The following is a 25,827-nucleotide window of genomic DNA, read 5'->3' as shown; positions in this document are numbered from 1 at the left end:
GGTGGGCAACATGGAGCTACTGAAGGACATTTTCTTTTGTTTCAGCTTTGATGCTGGGGATTTTGCATATCATTATGTTCATGGCTAAGGCCCTGCCATTATCTTCCCCGGGATTCTTGCACAGTTTATGAATTTCCTTAAGGATCTGGCTGTCTCTCTGCTTGTGCTTTCAGGATAGGCTGCTCCAAGCCACCCTCTGCTTTTTCTGGGATGGGGAAAGGATGTCTTCTTTGCCATTGTAATACTCATTGTAATACTCATCCTGATGTATGGGTCTTTGAGAATCAAGAATCAACCAGCAACCTGCTTAAGTTTTTGTATATCTGTGTATGTGTGTGTTTGTGGCAGGGAGAGTGTGCTAAGAACAAAAAAAAAAAAACAGCTTTTCACAAAAATATTTAATATTTTAGTACTTTAGTTCTCAAATCCAAGGCTGATTGTTTGCTGAAAAAGTCTGAGTTTGCTGGTCTTTCATTAAGGACCATCCATAATAATATCATTTCCTTGGCTAACTCCATTCATGGGGTAAACACTTAACTGCTTAATTCATTATTGCTGAGCCTGAGACGGTAACAGATGCCTTTGGAACATAAGCCCCCACATCTAATAAGGCACAGGCTCACGATGCGCTTGGAATATGGTGGGGAGAGACGGCTGAAATTTATTTTGTGAATAAAGCAATAAGCCACTAAGCAAAGCTAATATGTTTCAGCTCAGACAGAAAGACACGATCATTCAGTATTTATGTAGCAACCTTTTCCTCAGTGGGACTGCAAGTTTCTACCATTAAAATTGTCGGAATTCTTCAGAGACCCACTGCATTAAGTCATTTAAAAATATCACAGACTTAAAACAATCTGAATTATTGGATTTTCTCGCTGCTCCTCGGTAAGCATGTTTGCTGTGGCAATTTCCTGCTCGGTCAAAGGTGCAGCCTACGTCAGTCAGGAAAGTAGAAAAGTTCCATGCAAAAAAAAAAGAAAGAAAAGTTCCATGCAGAATTTTTATTTGGAAGTCCAATAGTCCCTAACAGTTGAGACAAAGTCAGACATAAATTTAATTTATTATTTTTTTTTAACTTTGTCTTTTGACATAATTTCAGATTTCCAGAAAGGTTGCAAAGAAATTGCCAAGAATTTCTGTGTACACTTCCTTTGGAGTCCTCAAATGTTAACATTTTGCAACATTTGCTATGTCATTCTTTCTCTACAGAGAAATTTCGATAAACAGATGCATATTGTTTTAGTCGGTACTGTTGGAGAGCTAGTTGCAGGCATGATGGTTTTCCCTTTACTCCTGAATACTTTAATATTCTCTCTGAAGGATATGTTGGTATATAGCCACAGTGCAATGATTAAAATCAGGAAATTAACATTGATACAATACTATTATCTAATCTGTTGGTTTATTCTAACTTTGCTATTGGCTCCAGTTAATGCACTTTCTAGTAAAAGAAAGCCCCGGATCATATATTTTAATCTCTTGTCAAATCTTTTTTGCTTTCTTTAATCTAGAATACTTCCCCAGCCTGTGTGTTTTTCATGTGACATTGACATTTTAAAAGAGACTGGCTGTTTATTTCCTAGAATTATCCTTCCATTTGGGTTTATCTGATATTTCTTCACAATGAGATTCAGATTATGCACAAATACCACAGAAGTGGTGGTATATCCTTCTCCGTACATCATCTCAGGAGGTATATGATGTCAGTTCCATGACTGCAAAGTCAGATGTAAATTTACACTTGATCTTAACCAAAAGGCCAAAAAGAGATCAGATGTAAATTTAAAATAATCTTTCATCAAAACCTTGATTTGTTAAAAATTGCTTTGAAAGGTTTCACACTCACTCCAGATTTTCTACTACAGGTCTTTAAAAAACAAGACTCAAAGACAAGGAAGCTGCAAGCTTTACAGATGCTCAGGAGAAAATGTAGCCATTAAAAAAAATTGCCATGTGATAGTTATGAAATTTCCCTAAATTCATTTTGCAGAATGAGAGCTGTAATTTAAACGTGAAGTTATCGAGAGCTGAGATAAACCACACATCACGTGCAATTTAATCTGGCAAGGAAACAGGCCACTCGGAATTGCTAACTAGGCCTAATTCATTACATCTTGGTGAACGCTGTACTTCTGGTCTTATGAGTCTTTCAACTTGTGCATTAATATATTTACCCAGGCCTTATGGAAAATGTATGGGGATAGTAACAGAAATACTGTATCCTTGTTTAAATCACATTACATTTTTTAAACAGCTCGAGTGATTGCTTAGAAAGATCACACCTTCTTCTGAAGCATTTATTAAACAATTATTTACATTACATTAAAAACTTTAATTGCCTTGAAGCACGTGTTCCAAGACACAGATATTGGAAAATCATCAAAAATATCCATCACGATTCTTTCTTCTTTACAACTCTTCTAAACTTTATCTTTTTTATAACCCTGTGTATTGATCTATTGTCCCAGACCAAGAGTGATGTCAGAAGTCCAAGCTGGGTCATAAAAAGAGAATATAATTTCCATTTGCTGTCTATAAAAGCAAATCTTTTGCTTTTATAGAAAAAGGAGGGGAAGGTCTCCTTTTTTGGGGGAGGTGGGGCAGAGGCTAGGGTAGGATTAGTAGGGGGACATGTCAGAAAGGGTGACTGCTGGGTCAGGAGAAGTGCTAGTTATGAAGGGGATTGGGAGATCGGAGTTCCTCCTGGGTGGTGGGTGTAGGACCTTGGGAGGAGCCTGGGGACTTCTCCCTTGCAGAGGCAAGTTGATGGAAAAAATGTAAAAGAAATCTAGACATCCCTGCTGTCCAGCGTCGGAGAAATTGCAGAAGACCAGAATTTCCCACCAGCTGGGCGAAAGACTCTCTCCCAAAAGACATAATAAAGGAGGCCCATACTGGGAAGGAACCTGGGGTCCTCAGCTAGGCTAAGGACCCCGGAAAAATGATTGTAACAGTGGCAGAGACGTCTGAAGCTGTTAATTATCCAGAGCTAAGCTAGGCCCCCCTCAACATATAACGGTAAAAGCGAACCCACTGTGGGGAAGAAACCGTTCTAGAGGTTTTGCTAAGAACCCTCTCCAGTAATGGGAACAGTAAAACGACCTCCCATTCTAAAGTTGTCAAGAGCCCATGTTAACTGGACTAAAGGCTCCTGAAAATAGTAATAAGAATCTCTATTGCAGAGGACCCCCGGAAAGAACCCAGTGCTATGGCCAAGACACCGCCTCCCAATAATATAACTCTATAATGGCGTGGACCCTGCGCAAGGCAGTGGTGACATTTCCGACAACTCAGTGGCGCCCCCGGGCGGCTGCCACCCGCCCACTGGCCGGCTCCCAACAACCCGCCCGCAGGGTAGTCTACGCAGCTCTAGCTGGCGGCTGCTACCCTCAGATGCGAAGCTTAGCTGGCTGGCGAAGGAGCGGCGGCAGCCCGAGGCACGTGTTGTGTGCTCCGATTGCAAAAAAAAAAAAAAAAAAAATGCATTGCAAACTATTAACTTTTTTTTTTAAGTATGCATTGCTGGGGATGGGGGATAGACAGGTGCGAGGCGAGGGTAGGCGCCCCACGCACCCGCAGCCTCCTGCCCCCGCAAACTTCCCTTTGCATTGATCAGCACGTTACGTCAGTATTGATAAGTTTGCAAAAAGCCAAAGTCAAGTGCAATCGCGCGGCACACCGACCCCGGACTTGGGGGGGTGGGGGGAGATGCAGCGAGCGCTCCGCGGGCCCGGGAGCCGGCTGCAGGCAGGGCAGCGGCGGCGCCAGCGCCTCTCTGAGACGCTGCCTCCCCCCACTCCTCTCCTCCCACCCCATCCCCGGCCGCCTCCCCCGGGCGGGCGCCGAGCTCCCCGCCCCGCGCCCTCCTCCCGCGCCCTCCGGGGGTCGGGGGGGGCGCACGGCTCCCGGGCCCGGCGGCGGCGGCGCGGCGGCGCCGAGGGGCAGCGGGTGGCAGGAGGCCGGGGGGCGCCCGAGGGGCCCCGGGCGGTGGCGCGCAGGGCCCGGACTGCCGCCGGCGGCCCCGGGGCTGGGGGGAGTCCAGCCCGGATATTGAGTGCAGCCATTGAGAAAAGCCAAACTCTTGTGTGTGTGCGTCTCGAATAGCCCCCAAGATGGCCGCCAATGTGGGATCGATGTTTCAATATTGGAAGCGATTTGATCTACGGCGACTCCAGGTTAGTGCGGGCAGCACCGGCCGCGCGGCCGTGGGGAGCCCTCGGGCGCGCCCTGGGCGCACTGGGGAGGTCCCCGGGAGGGCGGTCGGGCGCCCTGGGGAGGCGGGCGGCGGCTGCTGGGGCTCGCCGGGGCTCGACTGCCCGCTGCCTATCGATAGGTATTAGGAATTGATCTCGCCGCTGCTCTTTGTTCGGTTCAATCATCGATTAGCCGCTGCGACCGTGGAGAAGCGCTAGTGAGCCCATGGCCCGGGGAGCGAGCCGGCGGGTGAGCGGCGGAGTGAGGCGCGAGGAAGGCAGGGTCTGCGGTCCCAGGCAGGGGGCTGCCGACGGGACCCCGGGCAACCCCCCTTGCGCCGCACTTTGCGCGCCTCCCAACTTCGCGGCGCCCGGGGAGGCCACGAAGCGCGCCGCGTGCCTGTCCGCGCCCGGCTGGGGCTCGGGCGAGGGAGGGAGGGAGCTGGCGGGCTGGGAGGAGGAGGAGGAGTGGGGGGGAGGCATCCGGGGTTGGCTAGGAGGCGGCTCCGCGCCCCGCCGCCCGCCAGCACCTCCGCCGCCGCCGCCCGCCTCGCTGCGCAGCCCGGACGCGCCGCCACCCGGGGGCCGCTGCTGCCGCCCCAGCCGCTGCAGCCACCGCCTCCGGACTGGCCGCCTGCACCGGCAGACCTCTCCTCGGGCCGGGTTCTCGGGGTTCGTTTTTGCCTCTTGCTTTATCGCCCTTGCCAACCTCTTTCCAAGTCTAGGTGGGGACGGGCGGTGGAGATGGGCCCGGGGCGCGCGCAAGTTTGCGCTCCTGCCTCAGGGGCCTTGGAGAGCCGGGAGCTGCGCAGAGCAGGTGACTTCGGGCTCTCGGGCCCACTGGAACTTTTAAATGGGAGATTCCCTCGCTGTTTTCTGCCTCCTGCTTTTCCTCTCCGCCACTCCTCTCTTTTCTCCTCTCTCTAGTCTTTTCTTTCTCTTTTCCCTCTCCCTCCCTGGGGCGACTCCCTTCCAAACTCCAGCACTTTATCCCCGTACCACCTTTTTTCTGGGAGTCTGTGTGTCTCCTCCAGATTTGGGGGTTATTCTTTGCTGACCCAATAGGAGACTGGGCCGCGGGGTGGAATCTCACAGAGAGCTGTGCGCAGGAGGCACAACACTAGCCTCGGTCCTTTGCCAGGTGCCCCAGGATGCTCCTGACAAGCCCCCAAACCCAGGAATCTCACCGAGGTGCGGTGGGAACAAGGGGCGGGGAAGTGGTGCTGGTTACCGGGCGATGAAAGCATCCTGCCTTGGCCTTGACATTCTTGGAAGAAGGGAGAGCATCAGTCTGGAGATAAAAAGGGACACCCCCCCCCTTTTTTTAATCCGCCTGCAAATCTCGTTAAGTTTCTTCTGATAAGTGGTTCCGGTGCCCCCCTCCTCCTGGTGGCTTCCCAACCCCCCTCCTTTCTAACCCCTCACTCCCCGCAGGCCCCCTCCTTCAAAGCCAGTGAGCTGGAGAGAAAATCGGGGCACTCAGGCATGCAGTTAATAACTGCAAGTGCCTTGCAATTCCAGGTCCTCACTCGAGTTGGGGCTACAGTTTGGTGGCCATCTGAGGCGGGCAGGGCTGTGAGCTGTGGTTGCTGTTTTAAATGATGCTAAAGTGGCCTTTCTGGAAGAGTGGGGGATGGGGGAGAGAGAGAGAGAGAATGGGAGAGAGAGAGTTGGGCAGCCACATTGGGCTTGGCACGAAGGCCAATGGTAATCGTATTCCCTGCTAATGTTTGTAAATGAGACCCGGGCACGGCTGGGGGACAGCGTCTTTATTTATGATTGATGTTCTGTAACATAAGGAATGACAAGAACGTGGCAGACAAGAGGAGAGGAACCAGAAGGGCTGGCGAAAGCCCTTTGCAGGGTCCTATTGTTATTCTGGGCTGGAGAAAATTTCCGCGGCGAGATTTACAGCGCTGGTATTTGCTCCCGGTCGACCGGAATGTCAGTTAACACAATTTTCATTAGATAACTCGTTTTCAATCCGGGGAGCTTGGGCTGCAACTGGGAGGTGGAGTGAGACCTGGGCTGGGTGCTGAGGGGTGGGTGCGGCTCCCAGGGGGCTGATTTCTGAGCTGGAGTGGAGGGGGTGTTGAACCTCAAGTCTCTCCTGTCTCAGGCTCAGGGGTCTTTTGTGGAGCTGTTGAGGTCACCCAGATCTTGATTCCAGTTGGACTCCCATTGATCTGGGAACCCTTTGTTAGGGTTTTAGAAGATGCTGAGGTGAAAAAGCAAATTTGAACTGGAAAGGATGAAGATGGGGGTGGTGGAAAGCCTTGTTCAGGTGATGGGAAAATAGAGCCAGGACCTCTCCCGGCACAGGGGGTATACTTAGGGTGCAGGAGGGAAGGATATGTTCATTAAAACAATGGCTGGTGTGTTTGGCACAAAAGGAAAGGGCTCTGGGGAAAGGGTTAACCTCATTTACATGGATATTAAGGGGGAGGGTGTCCCTTTGGGAGTTTGCAAAGCTGTACACTTTGAGAGAAGAGAGTGACATGTGGCAGCGGTGTACAGATATTGAGGCCCTCACATTTGCCGTGGTCTCCATCCTTGTCCTGAAAGGTTCAGGTTTTCCCCTGCCCAACAGGCCTGCACCCCCCACCCAGCCCCATATTCTCACTGATGGCATTTTTGTTGGAAACGGATTATGAGCCTAAGCACTTTCGCCTGGGATCATCTCTTGTGCATAACGCTAATGACTCCTATGCCACACTTTTATTTTCATTTTTTTCCCTTCCCACTTTCCGTTTACAGGGGAGATAGCGAGAAAGGAAAACTTCAGCTGGCTCGTTCCAAGATCTGGGTAGGAAAGGTGAGCCCCCACTTCAGGCCCCGTGCAGGCCAAGAGCTTTGGGCTCACTTGTCCCGTGGCCCCGGATGTTTGTGAGTGTGAGGAGGTGTGTGTAGCTTCACTTCCGTGGTTTCATACAACCTGGTTGCTGAGCGTTGAAGTGGCCAAGGCAGCAAAGCCCACCCGTGTCCCGAGGCCAGACCATGCTACCAAGGCCACTCCGATACTGGCAAGAAAGGTGACCTTGTACTGGCCCGTGCACAGCCCTCTGGAAGTACCTATTTTTCAAATTGGAAGTGGTCTGGTTATTATTCCTTCCAGTGCCATCTCTGGACACAGTGGGGCTGTTTTCCTAGGATGGAAGTCTGTCAGCAATCTTAATGATGGTGAAGATGCTGTGACATTTGCTACCCTGCTCCAGGATCCCTGAAACTGCTTCCCCCCGTCTTTGCTGCTGCTTTTTCTCTCGGCTGCTAGCAGTCCAGGAAACGAGAAGAAATAAAATTCTATCCCAAAGTTAATGCTAGGCATATTTCATTTGGTTATAAGATTGCTTTATGGTGAACATTACTAATGCAGTATTTTTTTATGGCTTTTCTGTGTATAGTCGTCGTAACCGGATTCATACCTTTATGATTTTCTTTTTCTGCTTTACTTTGCCACTTTTTAAAATGATGCTCTGGGCCCAGTCTCTTGTGATATATATATATATTTTTTCCTTCAAAGAGTGTTAATCAAGCTAACAAGAGTTGGTGCTCAGTCTGAATGCACATCTGTTTCTTGGGAGGAAAGAGGTTGGCTGGAGGGATCACACTGCACAAACTTGGGTGGAAAAGGCAAATTCTGCTTGGGGCACAAGCCTTTAGGGAGGAAAACTGATGGGTCCTCAAACGAGATAAGCTGGACTTTTTGTAAGGAGTTTTGGAGAAACTTCTAGGAAGGCTCAATTTCTTGGCGTACGGGAGATGGGACTTGATGGAATGTTTTTCTCAGCTCAAAGTTTAGAAAAGAGCGTGGATGTGATTAAAATATTATAACCTTATGATATTCTGAAGTGCATAAATTTTACATATCAGCCACAGAGAGTTTAGACATCCATTAGAGCCTCTGACAGCTTGACTTATCTAAATGTGCTATCATTTAACAATGTGTCAAAATTCCTCTTTCTTTAGATGACAGCAGTAAATAAGCTATCAGCTCTGTTGGCGGAATCCTAACTTTGGAAACTTCGCTGTAATAGAATTGCTGCTGGGGTGGGGAGCATGAGCAGGCCAGGCTTGGTGCGGCCCAGGCCCAGGCCCATGAGCTGGACTGGCATTAGGGCGAAGGCTGTGGGAGGTGGGAGCGGGAGGAGAGGGAGCTGCGGGAGACAGAAGGGATGAGGGGAGATTTCTAGCAGCAGCTCTATGAATACGACCAAACCATTGACCAGCCCCCTGGACCCTTCCAAGTCCAGCCAGTGGGTGACCCCATTCCATCTGCCTCTCCAGTTCATTGCAAGCCACACCCTGTGAGCCTATTTTGCAGAAGGAGCTAGAAACAGGTGTTGAGAATTTATATAAAGAACCCAGCAGTCTTTTCTGGGCATCCCAAAATTCTGAATTTCTCAACTCGACAGAAATTGCTTCCCAAAGATGGGCCTCTCTTTGAATGCTGGAAGAAAAATGAGCAACGTCTCATCCTTGACCGCTTTTGCTGTTGGAGGTCTCGAAGTTTCTTTTATTAATACCTGAATTCGCTGTAGAAAATTGAGAAACCACGGACAAGCCTAAAGAAGCAAATAAGCGTCTCGGTGGGTTATTTCAGATGAGCACGGTGCTATTTTGACCAGAGGGAACAGCTTTTCTGATGGTGGTGGTGCTTTTTTTTCTTTCCTTTTTCTTTATTTCTTTCTTCTTTTTTTAAACTCTTCTGTTAAAGGGAGGATTCTGTCTTCGAACTTGACATTCTGTTGTGGTAACCTTTCTTCCGTCAGATAGAATTTCAAACGTGAGCACCCCAGCTGGTGCTAAATTTGATCCTGGATGATGGTGGAGGTGGCTGTACAAAAACTATGGTTTTCTCTGTTGCTTTCTGAAAGGGCTGAATTTCTGGTGGCATCCTGTTATCTAACTCAGACTGAGCCTGGCAGAGGTTGAGTGTGGGAAGGGGACTGAGGTAGTGGCCTGCCTTTGTTTCTGGCTTAGGAAATCAGAGTTCGGTCTTCTGTTTGATTTTTCTGTCTGGGGGAATGCTCTTTCTTAATGACAGTGGTTTATATCAAAGGTGCCAGGGAAGGTGGAAGTAGTAGGCAGAGGGGAAGGCCCCATCAGCAGCTAAGAAGTACAGTCTCTAGCACTCCTGGGTGAATCCCCTAACATTCCAAGTCTCCCATTTCTTAATCCATCACATAGACTGGTTGTGCTCATCTGGTTTGCTCCAGTTGCTGTGAAGAGAAGGATGCTGACATATTTTGTGTGCTAGTTAAATGTATTGCCTTTTCATGACCTCGGGGCCCATTTTGGCAGTGATGAGGAGCCATTGGCCTCTTAAGCAGAATTTTGAGACCAAAAAAATCATGTCTGGAATGGAGTTCTTGGTTTCTAAGCCTTGAGGATCCCTTCAGAAAATGGTTTGTAGTGTTTTGTAGGATATGAACAATCAATTCCTATCATACTTAATTTAAAAATCCCAAGTCCTCTCCCCTGATTGTAAGACTCCGGGTAGGCGAGCCCTCCACCTCCCCGCCGTCATCCTTCTGACTTCATCTGCAGCGTCTCTCCTGTACTTGCTCTGTTCTAGTCACAGTGGTCTTTTGGTCCCTCAGACTCGTCAAGCACATTCTTACCTCAGAGACTTTGCGCTTGCAGTTCCCTCTGCCTGGGCCTCTTTTTCTCCCGGTCTTCCCGTAGCTGGCTCCTTTTCAGTTGGTCTCACCTCAAACACCTGAAGACGCTTCCACTACCCTTGAGTGTGCAAATATGCTTCCTCCTCTTTAAGGCTGGTATTTTTCGACCTCATGACTTTCTCAGGGGTGGCTTCTCTGTAGACTCTTTAGAGATCCATCTAGGTCTGCCATCAAGGTTGGCGAACTTTTCTGTAAAGAGGCAGATAATAATATGCTTTAGGCTTTGTGAACCACGTGGTCTATGTTGCAAGCACTCAGTTTTGCCACTGTGGCATGAAAATAACCATAGACAATAAAAATGAATGGGAATGGTTGTATTCCAGTAAAACTTTACAAAAACAGGTGAAGGGCTGGATTTGGCCTGAAGGCCATGCTGAGTCTGGTCTACAGGTCTATAATGATGGCTGTAGCATGGCTGAAGTGTTTTACCTTCCACTTAAGAGTGTTAAGGTAGATCACATGTAGTTCCAGAAACTTGTTCTCTACCCTTTCCCTCAAGTGAGAAGTAGGAGGAGCCAAGATGGTGAGGTGCCCCTGTCTAGCTTCCAGTCCTGGCTCTATCACCTATTGGTTATGTGATTTTTGGATGGGTCACTTAACCTCTCTCAGCCTTATTTCCTTGTCTCTAAATGGAACTAATAGTAATCTCCACCTTTTAGATTGTTCTTAAAGATTACAGCACTTTAAATGTGAAAATGCTTAGCACAGTTTGGGGCACACAGTTACTGTTCCATAAGTGTTTTACTTCTTGTTGTTGGTATTTTTAGAGAGTAAGAGAGGAGTGAGAAAACCAAATGAGCAGTGGATCCTGGAATTTGCTGGCCTTGCAAGCTTGTTTTAGAGATTACTGGGCACTTTTTCTCTTCTCTTTTACTCCATTGGGGGCTTACTATATTAATATATTACTAATATTATGTGTGATGTCTTATATCTTGGGAGCTCAGACTACAGAGGTGGCGGGCTGGGAGCTTTGTCTGGACCACGGATGTATCTGTCCAGATTAGTGCAATATTTAAAAACACTTTTTTTTTTTAAAATAAGCTTCTCAGCATTTAAAACACAGAAGATGTTACCTAAGAAATTCAGATATCCAGTGTCCTGTACAAATCCAACGCCCTGGCCGCACTCGGCAGGGAATGGAGACCTAGCAAGGGCACGACATGCAGAGTGAACATGGTGCAGAGACCCTGGGCTGAGGGTCTGCAGCGGGTCAGACCAGCTCCAGGGGTCATGAGGAGGGTAGCTGTCAAGGCCACTGGCTGCCATTCTCCAAGTGCCAAATGTCAGACGAGGCAGCATTTTCAGAAAAACCGAAAGGCCCTGAGCAGCTTCATGAAGATACGTGATTAGCCTGCCGTCTCTGCTTTTCCTCAGTAGCTCAGTCACCCTCAAAGTGGGCTGGCGGCTGCCCCCTCCTTCCTAGTCCTTGCCCTCTGCACCCCCTCTGCCATCCTTCAGCCGAATGAAACAGCAGTTCCAAGATACGCATTTGTCATTAAAAAGAAAGAAAGAGAAAAAAAATCAATCGTCCAACCTCTTTGGCCTGAGCTGGTTGTCTGCCCCAGACGCCGGGAGCCGAGCAGCGCTTAAGACTCTGAGCCGCCGTCGCTCAAACTCGACGGGGTAAGTGGCTCCCCGGGAACCATTATGGTCGATTGACTTGTCCAGTCAGCTGTTTGGAGTGTGGGTGCTGTAGACGGAGAGACCACAGGGGTCACCAGGACAGCCGGGTCGAGTGCAGATTTCCTCAAGTGAGGCAGTCACTCAGAGGTACTCAGAGGCTGGGGGCACCTGTTTGCGGTGTTGGTCCACTGTGAGTGTCCATGGGCTCCAGGGGTCTGAGGTGTGTGGTGTGGGCTGCAAAATCAAGCCCTGCAGTCTCCCGCTCCCAAAGGTATTTAGTGAGGACTTGGAGCCACGGGGCCTGGCTCTAGCCCAGCTCTGCCACTTACCAGCTGTGTGACCTTGGGCAAATCACTTAACCTTTTTGAGCCTCGGTTTTCTCTCTTGTGTAAAATAGGGCTAATAGTAGTATCTGCCTCTTTAAGGATTGTGGATTAAGTGAGTTAGTGCATGTAAAGTGTGAAATCTGTTCCCAGCACATAGATGTGCTATATAATGTTAACAGTAGTAACTGCTATTGTCCTTCACTTTGAAAATGTATTGGTTTAGCCAAAAAATTCATTCAGGATTTTCCGTAAGATGGTACGGAAAAACCTGAGCAAACTTTTTGGCCAACCCCAAATGTTCACCACTCACAGTATAACTACAAATTGTGTAAATTATAATAAGTAAATATCATGAATACTATAAATGATAATAATATACTGGCAATATCATGGTGAACTGGAAGACAAAGTGCCAGTCTTCACTTAGCTCACAGACAATGGAGCAGGGTGGGTGCATATCTTATTGGACAAACGGGAGTGTAGTCACACATGGACATTTGATTCTGAGATAGCATGTGGCAAAAAAACTACCTGAGTCTGAGCATCAAGGGAGCCTTCCTGGAAGAAGTGACCCTTTAGCCAAGGTGTCAAGAACAAGGTCAGGGAAAAGCATCCCTGGGAATAGCGTGTGCTAATACCTTGAGGTGGGTGGAAAAATAGTGCGTGCAAGAAACTGGAGGAAGGCAATGAAGCTGGTCGCAGATTCTGAGTGGCTATTGTGGTGATTTAGTCGCTAAGTCATGTCCACCTCTTGCAAACCCCATGGACTGTAGCCCACCAGGCTCCTCTGTCCATGGGATTTCCCAGGCAAGAATACTGGAGTGGGTTGCCATTTCCTTCTCTAGAGGATCTTCCCGACCCAGGGATTGAACCCAGGTCTCCTGCATTGCAGGCAATTTCTTTACCAACTGAGCCAGCAGGGAAGCCTTGTTGGACCCGCCTTTATCCTCACTCTTGGCATCTGTCAGTTGGGAGTAAAGATGAAGTATAAGATAAGATTTTTTAGCACATGTGTGGCCTGGAGTGAATCTACCTCAATGAGTACTTTGTAAACTGTCAAACACCATATCAGCCTTTGTTGTTCTTTAGTCGCCAAGTCCTGTCTGTCTCATTGTGACCCCATGGACTACAGCACTCCAGTCTCCTCTGTCCTCCACTATCTCTCAGAGTTTGCTCAATTCCTGTCTGTTGAGTCAGCGATGCTATCTAACCATCTCTTCCTCTGCCACCCCCTTCTCCTTTTGCTTTCAGCATTTCCCAGCATCATAGTCTTTTCCAGTGTGTTGGCTCTTTTCACCAAGTGGCCTAAGTATTGGAGCTTCAGCTTCAGCAACAGTCCTTCCATTGAATATTCAGGGTTGATTTCCTTTCAGATTGACTGGTTGGATCTTCTTGCAGTCCAGGGGACTCTCATGAGTCTTCTCCAGCACCACAACTTGAAAGCATCAATTCTTCCATGCTCAGCCTTCTTTATGATTCACCTCTCACATCGTACATGACTACTGGAAAAACCATGGCTTTGACTATATGGACCTTTGTTGGCAAACTGATATCTCTGCTTTTTAATACACTGTCTAGGTTTCTCATAGCTTTCCTTCCAATCCTTAAGTATTGCTTTTATTTTTTTAACAAGGTATTCAGCCCAATTCTTGCTCTGTTGCAAAATACGCCCAGTTCCCCAACTCCTGTCTATCTTGGGGTCATGGCACGGGGCCATCAGGATTCAAATCCCAGTTCTGCTTCATCCTAGCTGTGTCCCTTGGGTAAGTTGTTCCTGTTTCTAAGATTTGGTTTTCTCAGCAGTCAGGTGGATATAATAATGGTAGCTCCCAGTGGTGGCCCTGAGAAAGCACCTTGCAGATCTTAGTCTACAGGGAGTGTGATGGGCAGGTGGCACCAGATCCTGCCCTTGAAGATCACCCACAACTGCCACAGCCTGGGGCTGAGCGTAACAGGGACTAAGAGCGGACTGGCTCCCGGGACACATGGACTCCTCTGCAGGCTAGGGTGCTTCCACTAACCAGCCAGCCTTACTTCCCAACGCTCCTTCTCTCACTCAGGCCCTCCCTCCCTCGCTCTCTCTATTCTGGCTCCCTCCTGCAGGGTGCAGGTATTGATCCTGATAAATCTCTTTGTCTTGTAATCCTGCCTTTGTATCTTCTTCTCAAAGGACCTGGCTCTCCTACAGGAAAGATGAAATGAGGTTTGGACATCTACCTAAGGCACCTAGAGCATAGGAAGTGCCAGGTGAGGTATCTTTTATGTCTTGTCGGGAGCCTGGGTGGTGTCACTCTCGGCGTTGCCTCTTTCTGGTTGCCTGTTCTTACCTGGGCCCACTGTGTGATTAGGCCCTCCATTCCCTTTTGTATCCCTTCATTATGTTTTGCTCTCATTTCCTGACACTTCTCCCCTTTTTATTCAAGCACTCTGGCCTCCTCACTCTTCCTTGAACACACCAAACATATTCCAACCTCAGGGCCTTTGTACTTGCTGTTCCTGTTGCATTTCCCAGACATCTCCCTAGTTTTGTCTCAGTCTATTCAGTCCTCTGTTTAAATATTACATCGTCAGAGAGGTCCTCCCTAAGCTTCCAAAATGCCACCCCGCCCCCAGATAGCAGATAGTTTACTGCTATCTGCTTTATCTGATGTGATAATATGTATTTATTTGTTCATTTGTTTACCATCTGTATTCCTTTCTGGGCTTCCCTGATAGCTCAGATGGTAAAGAATCTGCCTGCAATTTAGGAGACCAGGGTTCAGTCCCTGGGTGGGAAGATCCCCTGGAGAAGAGAATGACAACCGACTCCAGTATTCTTGCCTGGAGAATTCCATGGACAGAGGAGCCTGGTGGGCTACAGTTTATGAGGTCGCATAGAATTGGACATGACTGAGCGACTAGCACACACATATTCCTCCCTGAGGAGGGCAAAGACATAGTAAGTCCTTAATAAATGTTTGGATGATGGAGCACAGGAAGAGTGAGGTGGGAGTAGCTGCCTTGACTCTACCTTGGGAGGCAGTCCTGGGGGACCAGCTCCTCCAGACCCCCAGCTTCTTCACCCATCACTGGCTCTTGAAATTCTCTCACTGTGATTGGGAATTGGGCACAGGCCTCAGACTCGCAGCGAACAAGGGTTTATCTTTAGCTCTGTGAGTCTTGCTTTAGAAACTGGTGACCCCAATTCTGGCATGGGAAGTAGCTCCCATCCTAATTAATAAATCCATTAATTAATTGCTGGGGCAGGCTGTGGACCGTTAGCAGTGATTTGGTGGCCTCAGTCACAGACAGCTCAAAGCAGGTTCCTGCAATCTGTGAGATGGCTGTTGTGGGGGACACAAGATAGCCAGTTAACATGTTTTGGGATCCAGGTGACAGACAGTCTTCTCCCAAAGCCTGGTTCATGGGTCCATGTGATCAGCCCAGCAGGCATCAAAGAGGGATCAAGGTCTCTGGACAGCATCACTAGAGTTGGGGGGATTTCCTGCTCAGCATCCCCTGGGACTTCTAGTTTATAATCAGGCAGGAGGTCAGGATTGGAACCTGCCCTTCCCTTTTATGGCTAAGATACCCTGTCCAGGCCTCAGTTTTCCTGTCTAACATAGAGCTTCCCGGGGTTGTTGAGACAGATTATTCATTCATTCACTAAATGAACATTATTCAGCACCTGCTATGTGTCACGTGCAATGTAAAGTGCTGGGAGTGCAGCAGTAAACAAAATGGACCAAGTTCTTGCCCTCAAAAAGCTTTTCTTTTATAATCGCTTGGAGATAGAAGTACTTTCTCCAAGGCTGTGAGAGGTAAAAACTGCCAAACCAATACAGACACAGCCTAGGACTGGGCATGCTGTAAGCCTTCCCAAAATGGTGACTGTTGTTAATCATGGTCTTGATTAACAGCAGTAATAATAACAATGATGATGATGATTCTGTGAGGTAATTTCCTGTTGAATTTCAGTTACCCTGGGAGCAGTACCTGAAATGATTTGAGCATGGGCTTTGGACCCTGGCCTTGCTCTTTCCTAACTGGGATGCCTTGGGTGATTCACTGGATTTTTCAAAGTGTCAGTTTCCTTATCTATAAAATGGGAATTAAATACAGCCTTTACCTCAAAGAGACCTTATGGGGGTGTTGATGCAGTGACTGGGAGCTGACTGTGGCTCAGATCATGAACTCCTTATTGCCAAATTCAGACTTAAATTGAAGAAAGTAAGGAAAACCACTAGACCATTCAGGTATGACCTAAATCAAATCCCTTAGAATTATACACTGGAAGTGAGAAATAGATTCAGGGGATTCGATCTGATAGACAGAGTGCCTGAAGAACTGTGGGTGGGGGCTCATGACATTGTACAGGAGGCAGAGATCAAGACCATCCCCAAGAAGAAGAAACGCAAAAAGGTGAAATGGTTGTCTGAGGTGGCCTTACAAATAGCTGTGAAAAGAAGAGAAGTGAAAGGCAAAGGAGAAAAGGAAAGATATACCCATGTGAATGCAGAGTTCCAAAGAATAGCAAGGAGAGATAAGAAAGCCTTCCTCAGTGATCAGTGCAAGGAAATAGAGGCAAACAATAGAATGGGAAAGACTAGAGATCTCTTTAAGAAAATTAGAGGTACCAAGGGAACATTTCATGCAAAAATGGGCTCAATAAAGAACAGAAATGGTATGGACCTATGAACCTATGGAAGCAGAAGATATTAAGAAGAGGTGGTAAGAATACACAGGAAAACTATACAAAAAAGATCTTCATGACCCAGATAATCATGATGGTGTGATCACTCACCTAGAGCCAGACATCCTGGAGTGTGAAGTCAAGTGGGCCTTAGGAAGCGTCACTACAAACAGAGTTAGTGGAGGTGATTGAATTCCAGTTGAGCTATTTCAAATCCTAAAGATAATGCTGTGAAAGTGGTGTACTCAATATTCCAGCAAATTTGGAAAACTCAGCAGTGGCCACAGGACTGCAAAAGGTCAGTTTTCATTCCAATCCCAAAGAAAGGCAATGCCAAAGAATGCTCAAACTACAGCACAATTGCACTCATCTCACATGCTAGCAAAGTAATGCTCAAAATTCTCCAAACCGGTCTTCAACAGTATGTGAACCGTGAACTTCCAGATGTTCAAGCTGGATTTAGAAAAGGCAGAGGAACCAGAGATCAAATTGCCAACATCCGCTGGATCATCGAAAAAGCAAGAGAGTTCAAGAAAAACATCTATTTCTGCCTTATTGACTATGCCAAAGCCTTTGACTGTGTGGATCACAACAAACTGGAAAATTCTTCAAGAGATGGTAATACCAGACCACCTGGCCTGCTTCTTGAGAAATCTATATGCAGGTCAGGAAGCACAGTTAGAAATGGACTTGAAACAACAGACTGGTTCCAAATTGGGAAAGGAGTACGTCAAGGCTACATGTCGTCACCCTACTTATTTAACTTATATGCAGAGTACATCATATGAAATGCTGGCCTAGATGAAGCACAAGCTGGAATCAAGATTACTGGGAGAAATATCAATAACCTCAGATATGCAGATGACACCACCCTATGGCAGAAAGTGAAGAAGAACTGAAGAGCCTCTTGACGAAAGTGAAAGAGGAGAGTGAAAAAGTTGGCTTAAAACTCAACATTCAGAAAACTAAGATCATGGCATTTGGTCCCATCACTTAATGGCAAATAAATGGAGAAGCAATGGAAACAATGAGAAGCTTTATTTTTGGGGCTCCAAAATCACTGGAGATGGTGACTGCAGCCATGAAATTAAAAGATGCTTGCTCCTTAGAAGAAAAGTTATGACAAACCTAGACAACATATTAAAAAGCAAAGACATTGCTTTGCCAACAAAGGTCCATCTAGTCAAGGCTGTGGTTTTTCCAGGATTCATGTATGGATGTGAGATTTGGACTATAAAGAAAGCTGAGCACCGAAGAATTGCTGCTTTTGAACTATGGTGTTGAGAAGACTCTTGAGAGTCCCTTGGACTGCAAAGAGATCCAACCAGTCCATCCTAAAGGAAATTAGTCCTGAATATTCATTGGAAGGACTGATGTTGAAGCTGAAACTCCAATACTTTGGCCACCTGATGCGAAGAACTGACTCATTTGAAAAGACCCTAATGCTGGGAAAGATTGAGGGCAGGAGGAGAAGGGGATGACAGAGGATGAGATTGTTGGATGGCATCACCGACTCAACGGACATGAGTTTGAGTAAACTCTGGGAGTTGGTGAAGGACAGGGAGGCCTGGCGTGCTGCAGTCCATGGGGTCACAAAGAGTTGGACATGACTTAGCGACTGAACTGAACTGATGCAGTGAAGCATGGAAGCCCTTAGCACAGAGCATGGTCATTCCTAGGAAACGAGAGCAGCTACTATTACCTCTGTTATCATTGTCATCATCATTGTTATTTTTATTCACCTCCTGGTCATCACTAGCCAGCAGTAAGGTGGACCAGATCCTTGCAGAGAGGCACTGGATGGGAGGTCAGGCCTCTCCAAATATTGCTTGGCTGGCCGTGGCAGGACCAGGCCTGGCGTTTGCTTTGGAACATCAGAAAGAAGCTGTCTGCACAGCAGTCCCGACATTTTTTTTTTTAACAAATAGCTCTTTCAACCTTTAATGCATGCTGAACAGTGTTTAGAGCCCTCGATGAATATTATCTCATTTAATTCTCACAACCCTAGCACAAGAAAACTACTACTATCCTGTTTTTACAGTTGAGCAGACTGAGGCACAGAAGGTTAAGTTCAAGGCCATATTGTCAGCAAGCTGCAGAGCTTGAATTCTAACCCAGGACTCAGGTCTGTTGGGCACTTATGTCCCTGCTCTTGACTCACTAGGGGCCAGAGGTACCTCTTCCGGAGCCCATCCCCCAACTCCCTGCCCCCTCTCAGGGTTCCCCACCTATAGTCACTATGCTTGTGTTTTCCCCTTTATTTTTAAACATTTTAAAACACCTCATCATTGTCAACTCATGGAAATGAATCCAGACTCACAAGCATGAGAGACATGGGGTGGGGTGGCAGGTGGGAGGTTATTAATAACACAGGAAAGATTCCTGTCTCCTGTCCTGGAAAATGAGCACCACCCAGCCATCCATCCCTGGCCCACCCACTGGAGTCCAGAACTGCGTGGTGCACCCTGTCGTTGGGCCTGCGTTCCGCAAAATGAAATTCTCCGTCCGGGCTGATAATAAGCAGGTATTGATTGCTGCCTTGGTCATTATCAAGATTTATTTAGTCGATATGGCTTCCTCGGTCAATAAATCGTGTCGTTGATAAAGAAAGAAGGGGATAGACTTGTAGGCTTTATTAAAAAAGTTTTTTAGATTTTTTTTTTTTTTAAGCTGCTAAATCTAGCCCCTCTTTTGTTGGCTGTATCACCCATACTCTACATTTCATATTTGGCTCCATAAGCTCTTTCCTTTCATGGTGAAACTTAACTCATCGCTCTGGTTTCTGGAAGGCAAGACTTGGGGCCACAGCTGCTTCTGAAATAGCCTCTGGCACTTGCATATCTGTCTCCTCACTTTTCTGGCTTCCCCTCAGTGCTGGGCTGGGAGTCTAGGCCCTGGTTTGTCAATACCCCCTTCTCTCCTTTCATCCTCACAACAACCTTTTGCAGTAGGTACTAGTGTTGCCCCACTTTGCAGATGAGGAAACGGAGGCCAGATTGTTGGGGAGTATCCAGTGCCACAAAGCACTTGAATCTAGTCTGGCCAGTTTTTCTCTGAATCTGACATATGTTCAGCAAATAGCAAATATTTGTCTAGTATGTGCTGTGGGCCCAGCACGGTGTTAGGTGCTGGATACAGAGAGGGTAAGCTAAACAGATTAATGTGTAATTACTGATATAGAAAGAATGGAAGAATGAAATGACCAAATGTCACTAAAATCAAGACGAAGGGACATCTGTTTATTCAGGGTGGATGCTGAGTAGGTGACATTTTCAGGCTGAAGCCTGAAAAACGAGGAGCCAGTCAACAAAGTTCAGGTGGAACAGACCTTGCAGCTACAGGAACAGTGGTGTGCAAAGGCCCTGAGGTGGGAATCCCCTTGGCACATCTAGGAACCGAAGGAAGGCCAGTATGGCTGGGACAGGATGGTCAGGGAAGGGAAGGTAGGAGACGAGATAAGGTCTGAGTGGGAGGCAGACCCTGTAGACCATGGTAGGGGATGGATTCAGTTGGATTATATTCTCAGGAAAGTGAGAGGACGTTGAGGGTTTCAAGCAGTGGAAAAACAGGATCCAGGGCATGCTTGGTTCTCACTGGGTTCAGCCTGATACGGAGCAGTGAAGGAAGGGAGGGAATGTTTGGAAAACAGATAAAAGAGAGCTTCTTTAGTGTTATCTCTGCCTAGAGAGGGTCTTAGTGGTGAGAAACCTTTGGGTGTGTACAAATGTATTGAAGATTATATCATTCAAGGAGGGGAGGGTGGGAGAAGGTTTCCATGGGGACATTCCTGATGCCCCAGCAAAGTGGTAGCTGTGCTTCCTTAGGGAGGGAGTGGTTATTTCCCTTGTGCAGATGGCCAGCTGGTGTTTTAGAGGCCTCTCGAGGCAGGTACACAGTGGCCAAGAGGTGTTGTGTTTGCCTCCTCAAAAATGGAACTGGTTCAAGGTGGTGCAGCGGGGCTTGAGTTCTGTTCTCAGAAGGGCTCTTTGCACACTAGCCTTTTGGGTCTGGTTTCTAGCATGTCATCAAATGTTGCTTAATAGTAAGGACCATGAAAAGATGAGGTGACTAAAATGGTGTGGATATCAGAGCACAGGCCACATGAGGGTGCTCTGTCCAACCATGTCCTGGCTGTCATACATGGGGATCCTGTTGGGTAGGAGAGGGGTTGGATGTCTACCTGAGGTATTATTGGGAATGTGGGCTGGAGTACACAATAAATAGCAACTTTCTTCCCTTTTTGTCTGTAAGCACCCACACACTGGAAGTCTGGCAGGGGTTGGTTGTCCAGCTATCTGCTATCATCCATTCATTCATAGATCTGCTCACTTACCCATGTTTATCCACCCACTGAGTGGTTTATCCAGCTATCTACTTTCTGTTCCTGCTGACTTCATCCATCCAGTCATCCATCCATATATCTAACTATCCATCCTTCCATCTATCCATTCATTTACTCAGCCAGCCAGCAACCCATCATGCCCAATCACTCCTCCCTGGACTTTGGTCTCCCAATCTGTTTACCTGTACTGACTATGGGAAGCATGCTGGTAGCTCAGTGGTAAAGAACTCGCTTGCCAGAGCAGGAGACATAAAAGACATGAGTTTAATCCCTGGGTCGGGAAGATCATCTGGAGCAGGAAATAGCTGCCCACTCCAGTATTCTTCCTAGGAGAATCCCATGGACAGAGAGGAGCCTGGCATGCTTCGGTCCATGGGATCACAGAGTCGAACATGACTGAAGTGACTTAGTATACACGCACAGACTCTGACCTCCCCTACTCTTTTTGACACGTGGGAGCTAGTGAGATGATGAGAAACCTTTTAAGAACCATTTTGAATGGTTCCCTATTGCCTTTGGAGAAAAAGCCCCAGCATGACCTGGGCTCAGCACAGCTGGCCTCCACCCTCCATCCCTGGTCTATAGTAGTGCACGTCTTCTGTTTTCTTCTTGATCTTCTGTCTAGATGTTCTATCCACTGTTGAAAGTAGGTTACTGAAGTCTCTATTATTGTTGAATTATCCATTTTTTCCTTCATTTCTGTCAGTTTTGCTTTATGTGTTCTGGTGTTCTTTTTATTAGTACATAGCTTACTGGAATCACCTTCCAAATTATACTAGCTTAATTCTAGTATGTCTTCTATTCTTGACCTTGATCTCGAGCCATGTTCTCGGTGCCCTCCATGTTCCAGACTCACACGTCTTTCTTCATTTTTCTCTGCACCACACCTCCCTGGGCATTACTGCTCCCCCAGCGTGGGACACTGTTCCCTCACATCCCCTGTCACCTCCTCCCTGCCCCTGGGAACTTGTTCAGTGGCACTTCCTCAGGGCAGCTTCCCCAGTCTCCCTTGAAGTGGTGGGTTCCATCTCTACTGCATTTACCATGGCGGGTCTCACACATAGCTCTAATTACTAACTACTGCCTCCTCCTGTGAACTCTAAGCTCCATGAGGGCACAGAGCAGCTTGTCCCCAGAATCTGGCAGCTGAGGGCTGAGCACATATAGGCCCTCAAGAAGTACCAGTCAAGTGAGTAAACGGGTGGATGTGACTCTCATGTGATTGTATTTCTTTGTGTGCAGCTGTATCTTTTGTGTGTATTTTTGAGTATGTTTGCAGGTCTTTGCACATTTATATGTGTGCCTGTCCTTGTGTCTATTAGCATGTTTCTGTCTGTGTGTCTGAGTGTGTCCTCATGTCCTTCTGAGTGTCTTTGAACCTCCGTCTGTGTATCTGCATCTACACATGGGTGACGTGTGTGCACTTGTGTGTGTCATTGTCCATGCAGGCGCCTTAGTGTGTATCTTTGTGCATTTGTGTGCTCACAGTCCCAAGCAGCAGCTCCTTTCAGTCTCCTTGCCATGCAGTTATTTTTTGACTAGTTTGGTATAGCCTTTAATGATTTCCCCGAAGCTCAGCACAGCCCCAAAGCTCACAAGTATCGATCTTGCTGCATTGGAGGTAACTCGGGTAATGCAGGGTCAGCTGGCAGGTCCTTCTCCTTAGAACTGGCTGCTGCACCTGCCTGGTCTCCCTGGCCCCAACTTGGTCCCTCAGGAGGAAGAAACGTCAGGTTGATAGCTCAGTTCAGGGGCAGAGTGGGGCTTCTGACAGACAGGTTGTCTCCTCTCTTACCTGTGTGATGAAGCCATGCCTCATGCCTCAATTTCCTCACCTTTGAAATGGGGAAAGCAATAATAGTTACCTCATAGGGGTAGAGTACAGAGGAAATGAGGTAATCTATGTGAAGGGCTCAGCTTGGAGCCTAGCATGTACCAAGCGTTGCATAAATGTTCTTCTACCCCTTGCCGTCATGCCTGCTCCCTGTTACCTCGCTCCTCAGTAGTGGGAGTGATGATTTCAGGCCGTGGAGGCAGATAAGTCAGGACCTCTCTTCCTTCAAGGGGGTGCTTTCTCTGTGGCTTCGCTGTGGCTGTCCAAGGGGGGCACACCTGCTCCAGTGAGAGTGACATGCTAACCCACAAGTGCCCAGAGACGTCTAGAGGCTCCGCATAAACATACGGCCGTTCCCCAGTAGAGATGGGATTTTGCCCCAGGAGTTTCTACAGCTTCTGAAAATCTACCAGCTGTTTACATAGTCTCCAGCCTCAGCTTTCTGTCTTGCTCCCCAAACTCCTGTATCCTTTCTATGCCCAAACTGCCACACTCCTTATACTTTGCGGCCTTTGCGTTTGCTGTTCCTCTGCCTGAGATACTGTTCCCCTTGTTCTTTGCTGGCCCCAGCCCTCCTTCCCTGACTCAGTGCTGAGTTGGGCACGCTCTGTCTCCTGCTTGGACATCCCTGGCCTGGGCTGCTTTTCTAGGCCACCGGTTGATTCCCTGTTTCCTTGCTGGTCTCCCTCATCAGATGGTGAACTCGTTACTCTATATTAGCTTCAGTAACTAGTGTGGCAGTTGGTGAATGCTGAATATTTGGTGCCCAGATCAGAGGTCACAAATGTCAAAACTGAGGTTCCTGGCTTCTCTTCAGCAGAAGAGCTAGCATGCCTGGGCCTGCATTTCAGACAGGGCAGCAGTCAGCTGAGATGTGCCATGGGGATGGGGATGGAGAGTGGGTTTCCCATTTTGCACAGCCCCCACTGGGCCCAGTTGTCCCACTGATGCTTTTTGTGAAGCCTCCATAGGCATATGAGTTAGCAGCTTCACTCTAGGGACCGGCTGTGCTGACATAGTGACTGGTGTGGAGGTGATTCTGCCTTCTCTGGCCTCAGTGCAGCCATTCTGGAAAATGGGCAGAATTTATATGACTGTTAGGGATGAAAGGAGTGCTGAAGTTTTGGGGGTTTTTTTTTGTATTTTTTTGGTTTTGGTTTTAAATTTAACAAACATTTCTCAAAGGTGGCTCTGTGTCAGGCACAACTCTTAAGTACTTCCTAATAAGTATCATTTAAGGACTTCCATGGTAGTTCAGTGGCTAAGATGCCGTGCTCCTAATGCAGGGTGCCCAGGTTCCCACATGCTGCAACTAAAGAGTTCACATGCTACAATGAAAATCAAAGATCCCATGTGCCACAAGTAGATCCAGCACAGCAAAATAAATAAATAAAAGTAAATATTAAAAAAGAAAACCATCATTTAAATGATGTAATTTCCATAACAGCTCTATGATGTAGACATTATTAATACTACCATTTTGCAGAGGAGAGAGGTGAGGCACAACAGGTCAAGTGACTGCCCAGGGTCGCTGAGCAGGGTCAGTGTGACTTCAGAGCTCCTCCTATGTTTGTAGGATCTCCTGCCTCTTGGTATTCTGTGAATATCCAAAGCAGATACTGTACAGTTGGGAAGGGACTGCATGCAGATTTGCCTTGCAAAGGTCTTATGTGCTGGTGTTTTGTTCACAATGAACAGTGCTGGCTGGCAGGAGTAGAGGCAAGGGCCAGGATTCCGGGGAGTGGACGCTGATAAACAGCTGGGATGTCAGGGTGCCAGGAGTCAAGGTCAGAGCTGGTGACCATGCAGGGACTCCTGAGAGGAGCCAGGCCTGTTTTCTGCCCTTCACATCCTGGGGTAGCTGGACCCGGGGCCCCTTGGGCCAGCAGCCTGTGAGCCTCGCTGAACCAGCACTGTCCCTGGGAGGGTGTTCTCAGCCTCTGCAAGCAAGGGGGTTGGTCCCACAGCCCTTGGCCTACTTTGCAAAATTCATCTCTGGAAAAAAATTACTCTCTGAGCAGAGCAGAGCATCTTGGCATCTTGTGGTGGGTGAGGCCTTCTGAGGCCTTCTGCCTCCCCAGAGCAGGGAGGAGAGAAATCCAGGCCCAGCTCCTGCTTCCCTCTTGGCTTCCAAGGTGGGGCATTCTGGGGTAGGCAGCTCCCCCAGCTCCCCACCCCTGAGTCCCTAGAGCCAGCCCAGCTGCCCCATCAGTGCATGTTCTCTTGCATCCTGCCCAGGATAGCCTGTTTAGTGGGTTGGGGCTGGCCCAGCTGCCAGCAGGTAAGTGGGATTGGGCCAGGGCATAATTTGTTTCTCTGGGATATATTGATGAGCTGCCCTAATTAAGCACCTTGCTAATGAGAATCCAACCACTTCACTGGAGCCCGATGGCTCAGAGCCTGAACCAACCATGGGTCCTCGGCAGAGCCCTCAGTGGTGTGGGGGTCTCAGTTTGTTTTCCACACTGTGGTGCTTCCTGTCTTGTCTCCCTTCCACACTAGACCCTGTGGTTTGCCGAGTCCCTCCTGTCCCTGCACACAGCAGGTGCTTGGGGATCCCAGGGGCTGTTGAAAAGTGTGGAAGTATCAAGTCTCTCAGCCGTGTTCAATTCTTTGTGATCCCATGGACTGTAGCCCCCCTGGCTCCTCTGCCCATGGAATTCTCCAGGCACAGATACTGAAGTGGGTAGCCATTCTCTTCTCTAGGGAATCTTCTCAGACCAGGTATCAAGACCAGGGATATGAACTCAGGTCTCCCGCATTGCAAACAGATAGATTCTTTACCTTCTCAGCCAGCAGGGAAGCAAGCACCCAGGAGCTGTTGAGAGTTGACTAAAGAGGCATTGCTACTGCTCCTAAGTCACTTCCGTCGTGCCCGACTGTGCGACCCCATAGACGGCAGCCCATCAGGCTCTCCCGTCCCTGGGATTCTCCAGGCAAGAACACTGGAGTGGGCTGCCATTTCCTTCTCCAATGCATGAAAGTGAAAAGTGAAAGTGAAGTCGCTCAGTCGTGTCCGACTCTCAGCGACACGCAGCCTGCCAGGCTCCTCCATCCATGGAATTTTCCAGGCAAGGGTACTGGAGAAAGAGGCATTAGGTAGAGGTTAATTATGGCTTTCTTTGGGGGAGGTTCTTATCACTGCGGTCAGAT

The 25,827-nt window shown here is 47.9% G+C and overlaps 1 protein-coding gene across 7 annotated transcripts in view; it reads left to right on the top strand.

The window, feature by feature from the left end:
* The window catches only part of CUX2 (cut like homeobox 2), a 287,416-nt gene that overhangs the window by 16,911 nt on the left and 244,678 nt on the right, over window positions 1-25,827 (top strand). For 4 of the 7 annotated variants that reach the window (XM_070475188.1, XM_070475184.1, XM_070475185.1 and 1 more), the window contains exon 1: window positions 3,822-4,178. The exons of 1 other annotated variant lie outside the window; for it this stretch is intronic. In XM_070475188.1, coding sequence (XP_070331289.1) covers window positions 4,116-4,178 — 63 coding nt within the window. In that variant the 5' untranslated portion in view covers window positions 3,822-4,115. Of the gene's footprint in view, window positions 1-3,809; window positions 4,179-25,827 lie in introns of those variants that run through there. 2 more of the 7 variants (XM_070475191.1, XM_070475187.1) reach the window with 2 other exon arrangements.

Source organism: Odocoileus virginianus, chromosome 12 (assembly GCF_023699985.2).
Source record: "Odocoileus virginianus isolate 20LAN1187 ecotype Illinois chromosome 12, Ovbor_1.2, whole genome shotgun sequence".
Lineage (NCBI taxonomy): Eukaryota > Metazoa > Chordata > Mammalia > Artiodactyla > Cervidae > Odocoileus > Odocoileus virginianus.
Note: the sequence above shows the minus strand (reverse complement) of the source record. Positions and strands in the feature narration are given on the sequence as shown.